The sequence below is a fragment of the Eretmochelys imbricata genome, chromosome 15 (assembly GCF_965152235.1).
Source record: "Eretmochelys imbricata isolate rEreImb1 chromosome 15, rEreImb1.hap1, whole genome shotgun sequence".
In the NCBI taxonomy this organism is placed as follows: Eukaryota; Metazoa; Chordata; order Testudines; family Cheloniidae; genus Eretmochelys; species Eretmochelys imbricata.
The window spans coordinates 29,569,650-29,592,806 of record NC_135586.1 but is presented as its reverse complement, the minus strand read 5'-3'; the positions used below and the strand labels follow the sequence as shown (position 1 = coordinate 29,592,806).

Below are 23,157 nucleotides of genomic sequence, written 5' to 3'. Positions count from 1 at the left end.
ATCAGCTGCTTGGAGGGCCTCAGCCCTCAAACAGCTCCCACCAGCTCTGATCCAAACCAGTCCCCGTCTGCTGGATTTCAGGATACCTCTATTTTGCACAGCCTGCAGCAGGAGGTGAGGTGTGGTGAGAGTTTGGATCTTCAATGGGCAGGGGAGCATTGTACCAGGTAGAGGGGTCGGCTCTTCTGGCTATTAGACATGTGACAGTCACTGCTGAGATTTATTTTTGTTTCTGTGACATATGCTGGGAGCGAATAGCCCTGGTCAGGTCCCTTTCTATTACTATTAGGAATCCAATTAAGGAACAGAATCATAGATTCCCAGGGCAAAAGGGACCACTGTGATCATCTAGTCTGATCCCTGTACAACACAGACCACAGAACTTCCCCACAATAATTTCTAGAGCAGAGCTTTTAGAAAAACGTTGAGTCTGGATTTAAAAATTCTCAGTGACGTAGAATCCACCATGACCCTTGGTAAATTGTTTCAATGGTTAATTACTCTCATCATTAAAGCTTTACACCTTATTTCCAATCTGAATTTGTCTAGCTTCAACTTCCAGCCATTGGATCATGTTATATCTTTCTCTGCTAGACTGAAGAGCCAATTATTAAATGTATGTTTGACATGTAGTGACTTATAGACTGTGATCAAGTCACCCCTTAATCCTCTCTTTATTAAGCTAAATAGACTAAGCTCCTTGAGCCTATCACTAATCCTTTAATGATTCTTGTGGCTCTTCTCTGAATCCTCTCCAACATATAAACATCCTTTTTAAGGGAGGACACCAGAACCGGACATGGTATTCCAGCAGCAGAAACAGTTACAGAGGTAAAATAACCCTCTGCTCAAGATTCCCCTTTACTGCACCCCAGGATCACATTAGCTCTTTTGGCCAGTGTCACACTGAGAACTCATGTTCAGCTGATTATCCACACCCACCCCCTCAATCTTTTTCAGAGTCACTTCTTCCCAGGAGAGAGTCCCCCATCCTCTAGGTACAGCCTACATTCTTCGTTTCTAGATGCATACACTTAGCCGTATTAAAATGCACATTGTTTGCTTGCTCCCAGTTTACCAAGCAATTTGGATCACTCTGAATCAGCAACCTGCCCTCTTCATTATTTAGCACTCCCCCAACTTCTGTATCATCTGCTAGCTTTAGCACGGATGAATTTGTTTTCTTCCAGGTCATTGATAAAAATGTTAAATAGGGCAAGGGCAAGGGCAAGGACTGATCACTGCAGGATGCCATTGGAAACACACCCACTGGATGATGATGATTCCCTATTTACAATTTCAAATAAAATGAGCTGAGCCGCTGTTGGGCCCGGATCTTTACCTCCAGGCCTTCATCCACATCCTTTACACAGCCTCGTGCATAAGTTTCCAGGGAGACGCTGATTGTTCTCCGCTGCTCACAATCCTCCTCCGTCCATTTTGCCATGAGACCTACAGAATGAAACATTGACCTCAGAAGGCCTTAATGCAGCAGAGGGGCACATGGTTATAGAGGGACCTCGCTAACTCATTCTCTTGCCTTGGAGACCCACAGCAAATGGCTGGATTTGACAAATTACTGAAGCTTCCTCACCACCAGCCCAGCCATAGGAACTACTACAGCCATATTTCCACTGTGAATCATATGGGAAAGCAACCAGGGGTGCACAGTTTGTCTGGAGAGCAGCCAGGCCAGATTTAGCAGGGACCAATTGTATTCCCCAAAGCCCTGTTACACAGGAGAGCAGCTCTGAGCCAGAGAACAAACCTGCAGAGATCTCAACATTGCTATTACCAAGGTTGTTTTGGGTTGTTTACCAAGGTTTTGGGTTGTTTTTTTTAAATCATTCTGGCTCTTTTTTCAAAACCCCACACAAATTGGGGTCTAGCAGCCCTCCAGCAGCGAGGCAGCCAGGCATCTCACCATGGCAGAGACCCCAGATTGGTATCTCAAGTCCGATAAACTCTGAGCCATCAAAACCCACAGGGCTGTGGCTGAGCTGAGACATGGACAGCAACACCTGTAAATTCTCTCTGCCACCCACTTCCCTGTACTGGGAGAGCGATCAGGAACCAGGCTTAGGTACCCATCCCTATAGAGCCAAAGCACAGACACAGGACAAACAGAAACAGAGGGGACCGAGAGGCAGAGAAGGGAAGGGAGAAAACAGTGAAGATGAATACGATAAAGTGAGAATGGCTAAGGCAGACGAGGAGGAGATTATGAATGGGAGAGTTTGGAAAAAAAACTGGATGAAAAACTACTTATGAGGGTAAAAGCAACAATAGAAGCCCAAGGAAGAAGAGATGCATCAAGACAGAGCAGGAGAATTGACGATTAGGAAGAGAAAAAAGGAAAGCACTAAGGATTCACAAAACTCCTGCTTTATACAGCAACTGGAGTCAACAATTTAATGATGGATTGGCTGTTCCTAGCAAGCAGAAAAGTAAGCACTTAAATATGCCTGGGCAGAAGAGGGGTGACACCCACCCAAGATCTGTCCCGTTGGCTAGGAGGATCCCCACTTTTTCCCTTCTAAGTTTGACAGAAAACACCCAAATAAATCTGACACAAGCCAAGTTCAGAAAAAGCATATCTCATGCAGAAGGCATTCTTACCACTTCCGCTCCACGGCAACGTGGGGATCTGGACAGTCTGGGCTACAATGGTGGAAGCCACTTTATCTCCCAAAGCCCACATGGCTTCACTGGGAGGACCTTAAAGCCAGCAGGAAACAAAAACATGAAGTCAGTGCCTCAAACTCACAGCAGTAGTGGGTCCCTTTTCAAGGGGAGACAAAGAACTCCGTATCCCACCCACCCTCCACCCGCATCAAACACAACTGAGTACAAGCACACATTATGGGGAATGTAACTGGAAAGTCTCCATGAACCCTGGCTTGAGAGTCCCTACATTAGTAGACTAGTGTGTAGGGCCAATACACACAGACACCACACTCTGAAATAGTGGTGCCCACCAGAAGCCAAGGACACTAACACATTTGCTAACTTAGTGTATGAGACGCCCTTGGACAGTGGTGGGTTTTGCTGGTTTAAGCAGAGGGCTGCATTGAGGGGAAAAAGCAAGAACCCTACCTAGGAAAGCCACCCCATGTTTCTGCAGCAGCTCCGGAAGCTTAGGGTTTTCAGAAGCATGGCCCCAGCCAGCCCACACGGCCTGCGATGAAAGAAAAGCAGTGAGTGTGTGAGGATAGCTGTCCGCACAAGTGTCCTCCCATCTTTCCCTCACAGCAGCCTGTGCTGCCCTCTAATAGAGACAGGCGCAGATCAACAGCATGGATCCCAACACCTTCAAACTTCAAAGTCCTAACCACAGTTTTGGCCTCTCTCTACAATCCACCTGTTCCCCTTCGAGAGTAAGAGTATTAGTCACAGTCTTTAAAGGCCTAAGTGGTCAGGGAGCCATTTACCTGAGGATTCAACCCCTCCCACTCTGTCCTGTCATGGTGGTAGCAATCAGTGGGTGCTCTTGTTCTCAGTTCCTCAAAGGATGGAGCCATGGTACGCTAAACAGAGGGGCCACCTAGCCCGGTGGCACCTTCCCCCTCATGCCACAGCACCAAAGTGGCACCTCTGAGGGCACAGACCAAGGTACGGGTCTGCTCCGGGCTTTGAAGGTCATTTGTGTAACAGAAAGAGCAGGGATGGTTCCAGAGCCATTTCTGTTTGTAACTTAGCCAGGAGACCCCCTTTGCTGCCACAGTGCTAGGCACTGCAAATAATTACCCCCCAGTCAGGAGCCAGAGCCTCAGCTCTGCAGACACATTCCATTCTCTCTTGTTGCCCACTGAAGCCAACGGGAATCTTTCCATTCATTTGTACAGGCACTGGCAGGCCCTAAGATCTCCGGTTGTCCCCCCAGAATTACCTGCCTAATGCCAGGACCCATTTCCAGACCATCAAATATGCCCAGGAGGATTCCTGAGCTTCAGGTTCATAACTTTTGTGTGACCATCCCTAGCCCATGAAAGCCAACCCCCTGTGAGCTGCTTGTACCTGCACCGGAATCCTCTTGGAAATATCCACGATCAGCTCTACATTGGCATAGTTGTTGTTGTTGGCTCCCCCAGGGACGGGAACATAGTGATCAGCCATTTTGATGTATTCTGGAAGAGAGAGCCCATTCATGGTAGTGTACAGAGCAGTGGGCTGGTTGGGGGGGTAACATGCATAGCAAACTGACTGCATCAGAGTTGACAACTTCAGCTCCTATTATGGCTGCTCCCCCAGGGAACTGCAGCCATGACAAGCTGCACACATCACTATATATTGCAAAGCAACTACGCTTCTAGAACCCGAGGAGGGGAAGAGGCTAAATCTATCAGTTGGTCTGATCCTATTGTCCATGCAAAGGAGAAACTCTGAAAACACTGGGAGATGCCCTGGCTCATGACTGCAGGTGTTTGTGCAGAATGGCCTCTGACTAAAACCAGTCACTACACAACTTCCCAGGTGATGCCGAGGCGAGAACAAAGAGGCAGCAACAGCACTGGTGCCTATCAGGAGATGTTTGCAATAGGTACCGCAAGGAAAGAGGGAACGCAAATGTCAGGTATTGGTTAGATTTTATGGACCTAGGACTTACCTGCATTCGCTTTAAGATCTTCAGGTGTAACCATGACAACAAATCGAATTGCTCGCTCATTTCTGAACATTTCGTAGGCCCACCTGCGGATGGAGCGCATGCACTTCACAGCAGCAATGCCATTATTTGCAATCAGAACCTGGAAGCAAGAAGGCAGAAAGGAACACAGGGGTCAGAGGCAGGTGTTTGGATCTGGCTGGACTCAAACCTGCAAAAGGCAGAGAGACCCTTCATTTCCCCTGAAAACTGAGACGAGGGCACCCAGCACCTTGCAACATCTGGCCCTAATGCACAGCTATGGGAATGGTTAAAAGGCTGGTACCTTATTCAAAATTCTGCCAAGACACCAAAATTGCAGACTTTAGATCACTGGAAGGGAGTTACGTAGTAACATGTATGTTGGTCATTACACACACAGTAGTGTTATTGACATGGGAGTTTCATGGTTGTAGAGAGAGTAGAATAGCAGAATACAGGGACAGACACATTATAACAGCCCAGAAAGTTCACAACAGCTCCTTTCCAAGAGCTGAACTTTTGCAGGAAGTCTCCAAATGAAGGAAGCATTAGGCTAGTTACCGTTTCTACACAAATGAGAAAAAGCTGAAATATGAGGTCAAATTCTGCTCTTGGTTACTCCACTGAAGTCAAAGTAGTTATTCTGGATTTATTCCAGGCACAATGGAGATCAGAAACTGGCCCAATGTCTGCAATACAATTCATAAACACCCTAAAATGACTCTCAGCCACTCACTAACAATTAATTGCGATGTCTGTTCCCATCAAACGAAACCAGTTCAGGAGCAGGCTGCCTGCGAATGCTGAAGTTGAGACAAGATCAATGTTTCTAACAAACATGGTTTCTCAAAGCTGTGACTTGACTGCCAGTCTTCATGATGTCGAGTCTTAGCCAAAAAGCTTTACTTTTGGGATGGTGAGAAATAATTTTGACAAGAACAACTTGGCTGATTCAAGCATAACACAAGGCACCGCCCAGCCCTGGGCATGGGAAGGAATAAAATACCTCACAAAGCTCTGCAGAAGCCCTTTCTCTGAGGACCGAGAGCACAGCACTGACTGGCTTCAACAGGTAGCACCCTCTAGAAAGGTGTTGGACGCAACATTGGAAGTCAAGAGTTGAGGTTTACAATGAAAAGAAAAAAGGAAGGAACCTTCAGGCAATCAGCAGGGACAAGGGAGAAGCGGGTTCGCACACACGTACCAAGGGAGGAAAGAAGCAAAAAACTGCATATAGGAGACATCTCTAAGGAGTTCCAAAGAGTTTTGTATTTGTAGGGTCCATTTTGATGCTTAATGGTGCTTTGACATAACTGACCTATGTTAATATCCTCGGAACCTCCATGCCAGGACCCTACAGAATATAAGAACTGTTCAGGAAACCAGCATCCCAACTGCAAAGAGAGCTAGGAAGCCAGACGTCCCCGAGAGCATGCACTGGGCTGGGCTAAGGCCAAGGTACCTTTTCAATAATGCGGTTCCCCCCAAAACGAGTCATGAACTCAGCAGGTGAGGCCACAGTGAAATCCCTCTGGAGATCCAGCTTCTTCTGCTCTCGGCCTCTCTTGACCAGGTGCAGTCCTGACATGCTAGGCCTGAATCAGATACAAAACAACAGGTTTAAAAATCATCATCAAAGCAAGGCTGCTGTCTAGATACACCAACAGTTCAGAAGGGCAGAGTCAGATTGATGTCAGGCTTGGGACTCTGAGAAGGAATGAATTTGGCAAGCCATGCAACAGCCTAAAACTTAAGATGAAAAACAAACCATCGCAGTAATACTTTGCTCCTCCAACCAAGGGTCTCAAAGCAATGAACAGCCATCAGTTAACTCGTACACCCCAGAAGAGGTAAATACGGGATATAAAGGATTGCTTTACCAATATGCAGACACTTTTGAGACAGAACACAGCAGCTGTTTAAATGGCACACTGAACAAGGGGTGAAGGAGAACACTGTACTCAATTGAGAGGCATGGGAGCAGTAAATTTAGGTAAGCAAAATGTAATTTGTCAGGGCTGAATCCCCTACTCTTATGCAAAGTGACAGGATATCTTTAATGATGCCAAGTGCCCAAGACCTTGGCTTTGTGTCACTGATTTCAAAACCATTGATAAAAGGCAACTGTGCTGCTAGGAGAGATGTTCTATCTCTACACAGATACTCTAAGAGAGGCTGAGAGCCATCCTGGTGTTTGCATTTCAGACCACAGACGCGCACACATCCAAAATCACTGGGGAATTTCAGGACTGTTGACGGACAAGGTCGAGTGTGTGTGTAGCTACCATCGGGAGAACAACAGTGCCATGACAAATACTAATCCGCTTCCTGCCTGACAAAGATTCACAGAGTACACAATGCTGGCAACGTGCCTATGCTCTGCTCATAAGCAAGAGAAACAGGAAGAACCCAGGGGTGACAAAATGCAGAGTGTACTCAACAATCGACAGCAAGAGCGAAGTCCCTTGCTAAACTTCAGAGACTTATTAACACACACACACACACACACACACACACACACACACACAGAGTCTCTTCAGCTACAGAGGGTGCTGAGGCAACTTTTTGTCAACTAACTGAACTCCATGGGGGAAAGAGTCATTTCCTGGCAGGAAAGCATTCGGTTTCCATGCCAAACCGGGCACTGAAGTTCAGTTAGCACAGTTACATAGCAAGACCTTTCCGGATCCCAGATCCCATCACGTGTCCACCTTCCCCTCATCCAAGGTATGCTTAGCGTTTGAGCCTTCTGTAGCATCAAGACAGATTCAGCACAGGTCAAGTCTTCAGAGGCAAGTCCTGCCCCCTGCTCCACACACTCTGTACCTCTACCTTGGCAGGAACAGAAGGCAGTGGAATCAGTACAGTTCTCTTGCACAGGCAGGTGGGGGGAAGGCAGTACAGGGAACCCACGCAGAGGCTGGGGAACACACCTCTGTAGGCATTTCCCTCCCCCTAACTGGTGTGTGTGTGGGGGGGGAGAGTTTGAGAGGTGAGCTGGAGAGGTGCATGGCTAGCAATTTCCTTTTTCACAGATCAGTCAACTTCACTCCCCACGCCACTCTCTGCACCCCCATGATACTCCCCTGCAGACAGACTCCCAATGTCTCAGGCTGCGCACAGGATCTGGGATTTGGCTCTTCCCAAGCAGGGGCCTGATCTTTGACTCCTGTTCCTTAGGCAAGAGAACAATCAAAGTTCCACACGTTTGAGAACAGACCTCTCAAGTAAGCATGACCTAAGCTTTCAGTTAAAAAAAACAAAAAAGAGAAGTAAGGCCTGATTCGAGGCCAACGACTGGCTCTCCAAAGAGGGAAAGGAAAAGCTAGCGGCCTAAACAGCTTCATTTTTTACGATCAATACTGTGTGTGTTACAATCGTTCAATGAGCTGGGAAGGCTTCAAAACGAGGATCCACCCAGATCCTCTGTTGGCCAGGCCTGGTGCAGACCACAACACACCCACATCTAGCACATGGGGGTTGAGATTCACTCTCATACAGTTGCATCTTGTAACTGAAGTAGTCCACTACTGGTTACTGAATAAATTCGGAACGAGGCTGCCTTGGACAGGAATAGTGAAGCACATGGGCCAGGAGAGCATTGATGCAAACAGGAGATACTGAACTCACTGTGCCTTATGTGACAGAATTCTGGCCACACTGTGAAATACTTCCCAAGCATAGCATGGCTGCTGGTGGCGCTTCCCTTGTCTACAAATGTTGCTTCCACTCTGTTCTGCTGTGAGTCTGGAGTTTAATTTTTGCTTTGGTTTAAAATACTGTGCTGCTCTGCTTGGAGGGGAGGTGTGACGTTAGCATTGGTACTACAGTACCAGTACAGGTCACAGTGGAGAACAGAGCCCTGTCGTGTAAGATACTAGCCCTGCGCCAAAGAGTTTACACTCTAAACAGACAAAGGGTGAGAGAGGAAACAGAGGGGGTCTAGGTTACACAGCAGGTCAGTAGGAGAGCCAGGAATTGAAAGCAGGTCTCCCAGGGGCCAACGCCCTGTCTGCTGGACCACAGTGTTTCTTGTAGGGGGCAACTTATGCAAACGAGCCTGACACACAGATAGGACAGGAACAAGCAAAGCATGTCATCCAGAGAACAGCTGCTTCTTCACTGCACCTAGAGCTGATCAAAATTATTATTTGTAAATAGTTCAGCCAGCAAGTTTTAACATAAACACTTTCAATTAAATTTTTCATAATTTTCTCCTTTGTGATTCAACCAGATCTAAATATTCTGAACCTCTGTCTAGTATTCCAGCAACTGCCATGCAGAGAAAGCGCACAGAAGGCCTCAGATACTAGAAATATATAAGAGAATATTTAAAATCACAACAAAGCTTTCACACTAGGAGATTCAGAAACATTAAATCTCAGTCTTAACATCTGGAAAGCTATATGTGAACCACTAAAACAGTAAGTTATTGATGAATGTGTCTATAGTACACATGCCTTGACTTCATTGTTCTGAATACTATATATAGAAAAATAAATAAGAACTGTAATAAATAAGAAGCAAAGTGATACAGAGAATCATTATGCCAATTTTAAACATCTCATTACAGCTGCGATATGAGAAGACCATTTATCAAACTTGGGCATCTAAATTAAGGCACCCAATTGTGTGCTCTGTTCTGCATTTAGGGACCTATGGGTTGATCTACACTGTGAATCTCACGCTGTGTGGGGACCCAGTTATAATGCAATAATATCTTAACAACTTTCAGAGTAACAGCCGTGTTAGTCTATATTTGCAAAAAGAAAAGGAGTACTTGTGGCACCTTGGAGTCTAACCAATTTATTTGAGCATAAGTTTTCGTGAGCTGTAGCTTATGCTCAAATAAATTGGTTAGTCTCCAAGGTGCCACAAGTACTCCTTATCTTAACAACTGAAACAGGTTCAGTCATGCAGCACGGATGGGATCCAGTTCTCAACTATGAAAATTAAGTTGAATGGGTTACATCGTTAATTTTTTCCTGCACAAGTTGCATTAATTGCAACATTTCTCTGTTGCTGCTACTGAGAAATCCTGACATTTCCGCATGCCCTTTAAAACATGGGAAAGTTCCTCCCACATTAAAAAGGAAATTAAAGCTGGATTGACATTTTAATATCAGAACCATTGATTAAAGTTACAGGACTTTCAACCAATGAAAAACACAATGTTCAGGGTGAATCTGTTCCACAGCTTTAGATGGGACTGTCAACTTTCCTAGCAAGTTCCTAACTGCCTCTTATTCTTAAACAGCACTGGAAGAGGATCAACTGACAGGATACAGCCAACAATTCTTTGGTCACAAGTATAAATAACACTTTGGACTGTGCATAAAATTAGACAATATTAGGGGGAGTATGAAGCCATCACAGAAAAATTCCCTACAGTTTTCCCATTAGCAAAGCACACAACAATCCATACGTTAAATGTGGTCACCTTCTGGTCACCCTTTTGCTAGCAGACCTTGTTAGAATCTCAGTTTATCACCCTCCTACATCTTGCAATGATACTAAACTAGCCCAGGCCACTGCCCCAAGCACGGCACATGAATTTACATTTGTTCCCTACATAGCTCCATATTAGCTATCATCACCAGAACCACTGTGCCTTCAGAGAGATTGGCCGATAACAGCAGCTTATGGCAGAATTATTTCAGTCTAGGGCTTGTTGCTCCAGCCTGTCAGGAGTTGTGTATAAGATCCTATTAGGAATACAATAAAATCCCTCCAACCCTGCTGTCTTGCTTCTGTCCCTTGCTCAGCCCCATCACTTAGTCTTCTCTATTACTGCTTTCAGAGTAACAACCGTGTTAGTCTGTATTCGCAAAAAGAAAAGGAGTACTTGTGGCACCTTAGAGACTAACCAATTTATTTGAGCATGAGCTTTCGTGAGCTACAGCTCACTTCATCGGATGCATACCGTGGAAACTGCAGCAGACTTTATATACACACAGAGAATATGAAACAATACCTCCTCCCACCCCACTGTCCTGCTGGTAATAGCTTATCTAAATACCATCTGACCCAGTCAGCAACTGATCTCAGTTCTTGATGCCTCGTATCTTCCTGCTGCTGCTCCGCCCAGAACTCCTGCACCTTGCGCTTCTAATCTTTCCAACTGCAGCTGCTAGACGAGCTAAGGCTTTGAGTAAACTGTTTTTACAATCTACAGAGGTGCCCCCAGGAGTACTGAAAGTACTGCCACGTTGACTGTCACCTTCCGAGTACCCATCAGATGGTAAAAACACAGACCAGACACACCAACTCAACACAGCACCAGACCCAGCCAGAACAAAGCCTGCAGACATATCTCCACTGCTACAATGATAGACACCACCCCCAACACACCTTTCAAGATCCCTGGGTCCTACACATGCCTATCACAATATGTGGTATACCTCGTCCATGCACTAACTGCCCCAACAGCAACTGCCCCAAAACCAGACAATCACTGCACTCCCGAATGAACCCACACCAGAAAATGATATAAGACAAAAACAACTTATCACCTGTGGGTGAAAACATCTCTCAAAGCGATCACTCTACAGCTGATCTCTCAGTCCTCATCCTCAAAGGAAACCTGCACAATGCTTTCAAAAGATGAGGCTGGGATCTTACATTCATAACTTTTCTAGACCCTAAAACTCATGGACTGAACAGAGACACTGGATTTATGGCTTATTACAACAATTTGTAACCTGCTAACAACCCCCCACCCAGCTGCTCCCGCTGCCTATCCTCTGATGACTGGAGGGGTGTTAACGGGCCACTTCAGCTTGAATGATCCCTTGAAATGTGTGTTAACTATTTATGCTAAACAATCTGTTCCACCTTGTATTTCGCTGTGACACTCTGAATACATTTCTGAGCCCTGAAGAACAACTCTGTGTAGCTCAAAAGCTTGTCTCTCTGACCAACAGAAGCTGGTCCAATAAAACATATTACCTTACCCACATTGTGTCTCTAATATAGTGGGACTGACACGGCTACAGCTACACTGCATACGGTATAATGAACAGCTTGGCTTCTGAGAAATGGGCATTGTTGAAATCAAAAGCATAAAAGCTAAAAAGTGGGGTGAGGGAGTAAAAGGAGGAAGGTGCAAGCTGTATTTTAGAAGGGACAGAGAGGAAACTAAACACTCATGAATTCAATAACATCAGGCAGCAATTGGGCAGTAGGAACAGACACAGCTAGACACAAATACTTTTACTATAAATCACACTTTTCACCTACTTGTGACCTTTCACACAAGGGTCTCAAATTACTTTGCAAACAGTTATTAAACCTCACAACCCCGCTATGTGGGAGGCCTTTCTTATCTCCAAGTCACAAAAGCGGAGCCTGAGGCCAGGTCTACATGATAAACTTTCCCAGGTATAACTACTTTGCTCAAGGGTGAGGAAAAAAAACCACATCCCCTGAGTAACACAGTTTTAACCATCTAAGCCATGGTGTAAGACAGAGGTTCTCAAACTGTGGTCTGCGAGCTCCATTCAGGCAGTCTGCGGATAGTTCCCTCTAAGGTGCGTGCCTGGGTGGCCGCACACGAGAGAATGAAGGGCAACCCACCTAATCAGTGGAGCCATGCAGGCATGGCTTCACTAATTAGGTGCCTGGACATGTAAAGTGAGGTGGTGGCCTTGGGGGAAATACAGGGTAGGTGGCAGGGGGTAGTGGGGTGAGAAGAGGGGGCTGTGGCGGCCAGAGAAAGAGGCAACTTTCCCCAGCTCTGGGGCTGCCATGGCAGGGGAGAGACACCCCTCTCCCCCTCCTTCCCAGCCCCAGCTCAGGGGCTGCCATGGCGGGGGGAGAGAGGGCACAACCATCACATTAGAAAGGGAAGACTACTGATAGTAAAATACGAGTTGAGTGCTTTTATTTGTGGGGGGGGGGAAACGTTAATTATTAAGGTTTTTTTTATATAGTACTTTTATCCAAAGTGCTTTACAACAGTTAGCTAATGATACAAACAACATTTGGAAAGATCATAAAGTGGTCCGCCAAGACCCTCAGCAATTTTCAGTGGTCCGCGAAAAAAGAAGTTTGAGAACCACTGGTGTAAGACATGCAGGGCTTCTCCCATAGCTACTGCCTCTCCTGGAGGTGGATTAGCGACACCAACAAGAGAAACTCTCCTATCAACATAGGAGCATCTTCACTGAAGCGCTGCAGTGTTTTAAGTGCACACCTTCCTTCCGGCACAGAGATGCTATGTGACTTGCCCAAGGGACATGCAGCAAATCAACAGCAGTGCTGGGACCAGCTGCCAGTTCCTCAATGACCAGATGCTCAATCTACAAGACCATCCTACTTCTCTGCTGCATACTTTGTTGTTTTTTCCATGGAAGCAAGAAAGGACCTCCTGGGCCAGAAAGGCACTTTGAAGTAAGCATTGCCCTGCCCACGCAGATCAGACTGTAGAGTCAGAGCACTTGCTAGTCATGAAATCAGCATGCAACAATCAAATAAATTATGCTCTTTGTGCGTAAGACACATAAGAAAAACAAGCATGTAGTTCTGAACAGGAAATCAAACACATTGACAGAATCAATCTCATTTTCCTATCAGTCACTAAATACTGCAATAGTGGGCAGAATGCTGCCTCCCCACTGTCAGAGCCTTTACTCATAAGAGCAATTTGTACTCACTTTAACTCCAGTCAAGAAGTTCATTTGCAAGGGCTTTGTAGGACTGAATCCCTTCCTTTGCAAATCCTGTTCACACAACAGTCTCTTGTAAATTTCATGGATGGGAATCCTTTAGTACTTAATGCTAATGATCAAAAAGGCTACAAATAGCTTTAAAGCCCAGATATTCAGATTGTTTATCCGAGGAGTGTCAACCGCAAGCATTCAAAAGTCATAAGAGTGGCTTACAAATGCCACTATTTTTTTAAAATACTACACTCTGGGTTCTTTTAATTGCCTTCTGGATTTTGAGAATCCAGAGCTCATATTTTTAAGTTTTTTTTCCTGCAACCTTACAGGCTAGAAATGTACTCCCCACCCTTCCCCCAATGAAATCAGAGATTCTCGCATAAGAAAATAACTCCAGGAGGTGGAGCTTTAAGAAAAAGCACCAAATAATGAGATTTGCAATAAAGTTATGAATGGGTTGCTAACTCAACAATAAAGCTAATGTGCACAGATTCCCTTCCCTTCCCTCTCCCAAACCCCCAAAATACTCTTATATTTCAGTAAGAACTGTTTCAACATCAACCCCAGCCCGCACTGGGTAGAACCCAAGCAATGCAGTGCAATGCTAGAACAGGACAACATGATGACAACCCAGTATCTAAAGAGAAACTGACCAGTTCATTTTTCATCGTCCCAGATGCCTGAAATTCAAAGAAAACAAACTATAAAAAAGTTTCATTTTACAAGATTTTAGCTTTAATAAATGAACAGGTAATACAGGGAAGTTGGGTTTGTTTTTCAAATAATTTATTTTTAATCTGACAGCAGCTCTCACAAACGCAGAAAAAAAAATTAAATGCCACAAAAATATTTTTCACTGTGCAGGGAAAAAAAACAAACAAACCAGATATAACTCACTACCACACTCAGAAAACTAAAGAGAAAAAGTTGCATAAGAAAATCTGCTGCCTTAATCTCTCTAAGTACATGGATTGCTCTATAAATTCAAATCACTGGACAAACATTCATTAACTTTCACATTTCAATGAGAAAATAAAAACAACAATGCAGTGTGCAGGAGACAATGTTAGGGAACAATGCCTGGCTACCGTTAACTTTCAAGGAGTGCTTCTCTGCACGCATCTCAACAAGTACAAGGATTCATAGCTGGAACTACACTCAGAACTAGGAACCTGGTAAAGAAAAACCCTAGAAGCATATCGGAAAGGAGCAGCAGCGGCCTGTTGTTTTGCTAAGCAGAGAAAAGTTGCAGCTGCTCAGCAATTTACATTCTGCCTTGAAGTCCTGATCCCCTTTTCAAGGTACCCAAGGCAGAACATTTCTTTTGCCCTTGGTGCCAACCTTCTCAAACACTGGAACCAGCTGAGGCTGGACCCATCCTCTCCCTCCATTCTGGAATTCAATGTGTGATTAGGGTCCCATTGCAGAGTCCATCTCGGGGGCTTCCTCTTCCTCCTCCATTTCTCCGTCTTTCTTCCCCTTCCCCAGGCAGCTAGAGTCGTAATAACAGCGAACTCTCTAGCAGCACCCTGTGGCACAGATTAGAAACTTTTCTGAAATGACCTCGGGCTGCCTCCATTCACTTCTCTCTTAAAGCAACAGTAGCAGTTTCACCTTTACCAGACACCTACAGAGGCCAGAGTTTTGTTTTGCAAAATCGAAATAGGGATGGGGTGGGAGGAGGGGGAGGAACCCAGCTCTACCCTACTATAGTGTATGTGTAAAGGCAGAGACATCACCTTGATCTGGAGTCTGAACAGTTGCATTTCCTGACTGGGTTCAAGTGACATAAACTTGCATCAAAGCAGGTGTTTCCAATGTGGTGCATCAACACAGCTAGCCATGGTCTCCACCCAGAAGAGTTCACAGACCAAGACAAAGGACGACATACAAAGGGCAGGAGAGAAAGAGAATCAAGTCCATATGATGTTATGGACAATGTCATTTGCTACCTTTTAGCAAATGTTATAATTACATAAACAAATGAAGACCTCTGCCTAGCTTAGCCATGAAACATTGGTTAAGTTCTTCCAGGCATCATGGCAGAAGTGGGTTTGAATAGGGATTTGAAAGACTGGATTTTATTTTTGTTTCATGCTGCAATCTATTCCTATCAGCCTTATCATGTATAACGGGCTCATATCAGAGCAGGGGGCCAGCTCATGTCAATGACAATTTACATTCAGGGCGAGAACAGATGCAATGGGCAGAGTGGGGCCTGAACTGTCACTCTGGGTCCAAACCCCAATCAAACACCTTGCAGGAGTCCATGTCTGACTCCAGATCCCACCTTCACAGCAAGCCCAGCCCTAGAAACTGAAAAGCACTGACACAGCAAAGTGCCTTATCTGAAGAGCAAGTTCCCCTTCCTGGTAAACGAATACAGATAGGTCTATCTGATTCATTGTTTCATGGCTAGTCTGCTCCCAGATATACTGAAAAGCTGGATGCTCAGCACTGGGAGGGGGTTAAATTAATGATCCCTTCACCGTGTGACAGGGAAAGTTATTCCTACCCATGTCCCTGTTCTCAGGCTGTGGAAGAGGAACAAACGCTATTGCAAGCGGCTGTGAGCACATTGCACCCATCCTACATGCCCTGGGGCCTGGATCCTGCGCGCACTGAAGTGAATGGTGCAGCATCAGGGCTGATATAGGTCACCGTAGAGACAGCATCAGCCCTGCTGGCAAGGTGCCTGGGGAGGATCAGCACTCCGGTAATGACAGGTTTCAGAGTAACAGCTGTGTTAGTCTGTATTCGCAAAAAGAAAAGGAGTACTTGTGGCACCTTAGAGACTAACCAATTTATTTGAGCATGAGCTTTCGTGAGCTACAGCTCACTTCATCGGATGCAAGTAGCTCACGAGAGCTCATGCTCAAATAAATTGGTTAGTCTCTAAGGTGCCACAAGTACTCCTTTTCTTTTCACTCTGGTAATGCCACTGCATGTGCCTTCCCTCTTTACGCATAAGGTGGATGAGCAAGGAGGGTTTTGCTCTAGCGGCCACAAGGGTATGGATCCCACCCACCCCCTCTGACTTGCCACACATCTTAATCAGTCTCACTTTTTAGCAATAGGCAACCCAAAGTGTTAAGACCAAACCCCAGGCAAGACCCCTCTTTTTTAAAATGAGGGCACTTTGTTCCAAGCACATAATCTGCACTTTACTGCAATAACAGCACCATCTAGTTTGTAAGCTGTTTTAATTGTCTCACGTCCCATTCATTTGCTCAGCACCTCAAGTGCCTCAGCAAGAAGCTCTTTAGAAATACACGTTATTAAATAATATGTAACAGATAGGGCCAAATCTGCAGCTCTTGCTCTTGATTGTTTTGTCCAAGGAGGGCTGTGGATTTGATCCCATTAACACCAGCAGCTTTCCTCTCTGGATTTCAGGATAATTTACAAACACCAATTCACTCATCCTCATAACCCTGCCTGCAAGTTAGATCTGCATCATTAGAAACTGAGGTACAGGAAGATGAAGTGAACCTGCTCAAGGTCATCACAGGCAGCTGGTGACAGAGCTGGGAACAGATCCTAGGAATCCCAACTCCCTGGCCCAGCCACCAGGCCTCACACACCTTCTCCCACATTTGTACATGTAAATATTTTTACTCTGCTTTATGATTCTTCCACTAGCAAAGGCAGTTTCCTTTGCTGCCGAAGGAAGGATAGTGATGGTTTCCCCAAGCAGTGGTGCCAGCAGATAAAATTCTGCCTGGCCATCTCCACGGATAAGAATGAGGGACACAGCCTGTCACCAAAGATCACACACAAAAATAACGTGTTTGGGATCCCAGACCCTCAGCATGACACACAGGTGAAATAAAAGCCTAACATGAATGACCCCTTTCCTAGCAGCGACTCTTTATTCTAAGCACCTGACCTGGCAAGGTGTGGTTCCTGGATTCAACAGAAATGGAGGATGCTCAGCACCTCACGTGATCAGGCCCCAAGTTTCACCAGACAGTCAAACACTGTGATCACTTAAGGTACATGCTCCCACTTTTGGGTCACAAGCAGTTCACCAACACTCACATCTGCATATTGTTATCATTTAGAGTTTTAAAAGCTCTTACCTCTAAAGGACACCAAATGAAACAATTCAGCAGCTAAAGAGCAAGCAAACCCTGCACAACCGCTATAATCTGCTGATCCAAGATGTAAGGAAAACAGCCCTTTGCTCAAGGCTAGCTCAGCCCCAGGTCACCTTATTGCTATTCCTTAAAGGGATACAATTCATTTATTAACAGCCAGTAGTCATTTCAACACACTCAGAAACCACGCGTTTACAAAGTGAAAAAGCAGAGAAATGGTCCTGGCAGGTAGCCTTCATTTACTCATTACAGTGTCTGAGTAACATCCCTCTCCCCAGCCCCTCCAGCCCAAAACAGAGACAGTCAAATAATGTTGGAAATTTCTGAATTAAATATTACTTTTGGTGTAGTTCAAAGACAGGGAATAACACAGTTAAGTTGCACAGTACAAGGCTGTATTTCCACCTGAATTTAAAAGGGCAAAAAAGTTTAAATTATTCCTGCCCAAATCTCCCTAAGTGATGCTGGTAGGAGAGTATAAAGGTCTCCTACCCCCGACAGCACATTGCGAATTTATTTAGAATAATTACTGAAAATAGTTCCTTAAAATTCCATAATGCTCAGTTGGGACTAGACTTTCAGAACACGTAGGCATGAAGCATATTAACACAACTGTGTACCAATCTAAAAAAAAAGTTAGGAACTGCAGGGGGAAATGGCTAACTAGGCACATTTCAGAGTGATAGCCGTGTTTGCCACTTTTACAGATCCAGACTAAGAGTCCTGTGGCACCTTATAGACTAACAGATGTATTGGAGCATCCAACGAAGTGGGTATTCACACACAAAAGCTTATATTCCAATATGTCTGTTAGTCTATAAGGTGCCACAGGACTCTTTGCCGCTTTCCTAGGCACATTTGTATATGTATAACACACACAACTTCCAGGTGTGGTGTTCTGTCCCATCTAGTGGCACCAAGACCACTTAGAGAGAGTTAAATGAGTCTGCTCTACAGCCTTAGCTAAGAGCCAGTTGGCTTTTAGCTCACGCGGAAGAGGCTCATGTACGGAGGTCCCAGGTTAGATCCTGCTCACCGCTGACCAGGGTCTGGCGGCATTACATATGCAATCACCATATTTGCACATGAAGTTGCCATTAACTGTGCACTCATTCTGTGTGCTTAATGTGTCTAAAAATCATGCCGATACGTCATCCAAATAAAACTGCAGTTACTGAGCAAAACAAATACACCATACAGATTTCAGAGTAGCAGCCGTGTTAGTCTGTATTCGCAAAAAGAAAAGGTGTACTTGTGGCACCTTAGAGACTAAGTCCTTTTCTTTTTACACCACACAGATAAACTCTAAGGTAAGTGTAACATACATGATGATGTTCCCCTCTATTAAATATGGTCTTATCCTCCCACCAGTGAGAGAAATTCTGCTCTTAGTTACCTCCATGCAAAGCCACTAGTGAGGGTAACTGAGGGCAACTGAGGGTAACTGAGGGCAAATTTTTGGCCCATGTGGTGACTATTGGCAGTGACAAGGTAGCAACGTTTGCACAGACCAACAGATGGCGTACTTGGAGAGAGAAAAAACAACCACCACCTCACAACAAGCACACAAGGGAAAAACCAAAATGAAAGAAAAAGCAGGGGAGAAAAAGAAGTGATCTGATTTTAACTTTAGTGACTGTGTTTAAAGGGGCACATCCAATGGACCAAAAAAAAAAAAAAAAAGCACATTTACATCTGATATTTTTAAACAGACAATAAATATCTGTTATAACAACCTTGGAAAGATTAGAAGAAAAAAAATCTATGTTTTGCAACGTTTCCTTTGTGCTTTTGACAGAACTTTGTGTATAGTCACTTTCTTCTCTCCTTTGCACAGTCAGCGCACATACACGATTGTAAAACTACAAAGGTTGGCAGGGCAACTCAGGGTCAAGCTGATTTATCAAATTACATCCCCCATCACAGTCCAAGGGTTAAAGTACACCTTGTATTATTTCTCTCATTTTACGTTCCTTAATTCAGCTGAAATCTTTTCCTCTTGACATGTAAGAGCAAGAACTAGGATGACCTCTCTAGTTGCTGCATCCAAGCTGCAACTCTCTAATCAAACAAAAGTCCCCTCTTCAGACAAAAGTCACAGAAGTGCTCATTGGCAAGAGCGGGCTGACACTGGTGAAGTGTAGCTGCTTAGCTGGGACACTGTCTGAGCATGAATAAGGTGCTTTCAGAACTGTTCAGGCACCTCTGCTCCCATGACACGTATGCAACACATGCAGAGAGGAGAAAACTCTCTGCACAGACACTGAACACAGTTCTTGGGGCTACACCACCTCAAACAGCTGCACTGAGTTTATTATTTTATATCCATTTTGAAGCCAAATCAGCAACATACTGTGCATGGTGGCATTTAGTTCAAAGTAGAGATGGGTCTGAGAAGCAACATGTGCATCAGGATCACAGCTAGGGGCCTCTTTAGATCAAGGATCCGGATCCAGGCCCATTTCTAATTCAAACAGGGGTACTAAATACTCCTACATGCTCACCTGAAAGCCCCCTCAAAACCCCAACTATATGTACACCTAAAGGCTTATCATGAAGGGGTCAAGTTTGGGCAGACTACACTCTGCAGTTTCATATCCCATTATTAATCCCCCACCTGCCCAGTCCACTTAGTAATAGATTTAATGCATCAGCAAGTTGGACATTGCAATGTTGTAATATACATAAATAGCCTCTCCAAGCATAACCTTGCAAATCTGCACTAGTGACCAGGACAACTGTTAGGAATCACTGACAATTGCAAATTATTGAGTGAGGCCCCAATTTCACAAAGAATAGCACACGCGCTGCTGCAAAGTGTAGCTCAGGTTTAGATTTAAAAAGTTTGCAACAGCGCTGGCTCTTCTTTTAAACCTTGGCTAAGATGTGGGCAGGGACTGCCTGATGTTTGGGGGCAAAATTCTAAAATGCACAGACCAGAGAAGTGTGGGTTAGCGAGGTTCTACTCAAACTCCAGCACCCGACTTGTGTTAACAGAAAAGAAAACATTTCTTTTTAAAAACAAAATTTCATTAAAAGAAAAAGAGCAATTTTCAGTAAAATGGGAGTGGGCTGGGATTTGGGGGGTAATTTTTAATTTTATACACCGACTCCTACTTCCCACATTCCCCCTCACTTATTTACAAATAGCTTTGAGCAAAAGAAGCTGGAAATAAATCTTAGGGCTCTTTACCTCATGGTTGTGGAAGAAGATCCAGTCTCTGACAGTGATATTAGCGAAAAGGACTCAAAAGAGGAGGAGGAACCAACGCTCACCATGCTACTTCTGCTAGTGACTTTAAAGGATCCAGATACCAGCTCATCATCAGACGAGTTATCTTCAAAAGAGCCCAGGACAAATTTTGCCATTGCTTGCCTTTTGAGCTGTACCTGAGTGTTTTCTATAAACTGCTCCTGGTTTCCTCTGGAGATGGACTTCTTTAGCTTCATCTGCTGCTTTGATGAAGGAAGCGCAACTTGATATAAAGGCCCCGTTAAACTGTTTTCTGGAACATCTTGTACCGGCTCTGACACGTCAGGGGAAGAAGGGAGATTTGGAAGTTTGTGTTGCCAAAGCGTACTTGCTGCTTGCTGAAAGGCATCCACGAACACTTGTCCAGAGGTCAGTGAAGTCTGAGCAGGCCCTGTGGACTGGAGTGCTGGTACAGCCCTCTCCTGCAGTTGGCATGTTGATCCTTTTGAAGGTTGCTCTTCGTCTTCAGAGGCTGCTGGCAGCTCTGGACTGGATCTCTCAGTCTCTGAATTTAACTGGTTAATGGGCTGAGAATTTGCCATTTCGATCCAAACAAACCATAGCAAAATCAGACAGGACAACAGGGCCAGCAGTACCATTCAGAAACCCTAAAAGAAGAAGAAATGCATATGTATAGAAGTCACAATCTAGTTCAGCTAATGCTAACAGGCTGCAAGTGGACTGGGACTGCCTTATTCTAACAGAGAAAGACTGGTTGGATTCCAAATGCTACCACAGGATCAAACAACACTGTAAAACTTCTGTGGTCACAGCTGATGTCAAGACGACCAATATGTATCCCCCCAGAGCACTAGGAATTGTATTATAGCAGTAAGGATAGAAATCAGATCCCCCTTGCTCCAAAACCACAGACCCTTGCTCCTCGAGCCAGCACTATTCTCTGTTAGCTGTTTGTTAGTGGTGTATGTTAGATTAACAGAACGAAATGCAGCCGCCAGCAGCCAGACCTTGCAGACCTCCCTCCTATCACCCCTGTGCACACAGATCCTGTGAAAAATAATAACAGAAGCATAAGGCTGGTTAAGAGATCTTCAGTTATATTTCTAACACCCAAAGAACATTCAATACCAAAAGCAGCCAGCTACCTTATCTTTTATCCACAAAATCCTTCTGACAAATCTCTTCGCTTGGTCCTTCATTCAGCACTGCAATGTACTTACAGGCAATAGCTAAACTGAAGACACTGTTACGGCACAAGCTATTTTTACTTCCTAAAAACAGAACCTTGGCAAGAGCTGACTGGTACTATGCATTGAGCTTCTCCTAGATATGCATAATAGACTAATACAAGTCAACAGCCTGGCTTTTCCCCACAGAAACGTGACAGTCGAATAAGTTTACGAGACTTATGGAAGCAGCAAATGTGCATTCACTTTGACATCAAATCCTAAGCCAACACCCCCAGTTGTGGGCTATTATGAAAGATCATCTACAAGGACTTTGGTGTAGCCACATTTAGAAAGGGACACAGTCATTTTGGATGGGAAAAAAATAAAATCACATTTCTCCCTGAAAACTGGGAGTCCCCTAGTCACTAGCGCCATCCAAGATCACTAGAACTGAAAGACGTTAGCAGAAAAATTATTTCCCTCTAGGTTTTTCTAAGCTTGTTCATTTTGTGTACTTGATAGAACCTTGTGCAAAGTCAATTTTCCCTGCAATGTCAGTTTCCTCTTGGCTGAAAAGATCCTTATAAACATCAGAGGAAGAGATCGTAACTTAAAAGAAAAATCCTCTGTCACGGGACAATGGTCTCCCACTGCTGTCTAATGTCAAAGACTCTATTACCCTGAGTGTTGGGGCAAAGCTGATGTGGTTTATTTTTAAAACAGGACACACCGATCCTGTAAAAATATTCTGTGACAGCCAATGACTGGTGCCTGGTCCACCGTGCTGCTGACAAGTTAGCACACTAGGAAGGAACACAGTGTCTCGTGGACATTACAGGGATGGGCTCAGAGCTCTCTAGTCCAGCAGGACAATTTATAGTAATTACCTATTAACAAGATCTGCCCTACAAGTTAGCATTGTTATTACTGTTAACTATCTGTACTGTGGTAGCACCTGGATGCCCCAGGTGAGATTAGAGCCCATTGTGCTGAGCACTGTACAAACACATGGAGAGAGATGGTCCCTGCCCTGAAAAGTTCACAAACCAAAAAGACAATACAGACAAAGGGTGGGAAAGAAACCAAGGGGCCAGAGAGATGAAGTGACTTGCCCAGGGTCATATAGCAGGTCAGTGGCAGCTATGGAAAAAGAAGTTGCACTCTACGTTAAGCCCAAATCCACTGGACCTTGCTGTTGCTCATCCTCGCAATTTTGCATTCACAGATGAGAAGGCAACAGACAAGGGTTAATCCTGGAAATACTTATTTCAATAGGACAGCAAGGCTCCACACAGACATCACCACACGAAAGGACTAAAATCTGTATATTAAAGTGCTTATTGGCAGGTTATTCTGTTATGGAGTTTCTGGTAACATCCTCTGCAGC

General features: G+C 44.7%; 1 protein-coding gene across 1 annotated transcript in view; it reads right to left on the bottom strand.

The window, feature by feature from the left end:
• Positions 1-21,182, bottom strand: part of ACACB (acetyl-CoA carboxylase beta) — a 70,093-nt gene extending 48,911 nt beyond the window's left edge. Inside the window, exons 1-7 of the mRNA XM_077835364.1 lie at positions 20,581-21,182; positions 6,087-6,219; positions 4,607-4,745; positions 4,018-4,127; positions 3,097-3,178; positions 2,620-2,718; positions 1,343-1,452 (exon numbers count right to left, since the gene is read on the bottom strand). Of these exons, the coding sequence (XP_077691490.1) occupies positions 1,343-1,452; positions 2,620-2,718; positions 3,097-3,178; positions 4,018-4,127; positions 4,607-4,745; positions 6,087-6,219; positions 20,581-21,182 (1,275 nt within the window). The remainder of the gene's footprint in view (positions 1-1,342; positions 1,453-2,619; positions 2,719-3,096; positions 3,179-4,017; positions 4,128-4,606; positions 4,746-6,086; positions 6,220-20,580) is intronic.
• Between the last annotated feature and the right edge of the window lie 1,975 nt (positions 21,183-23,157).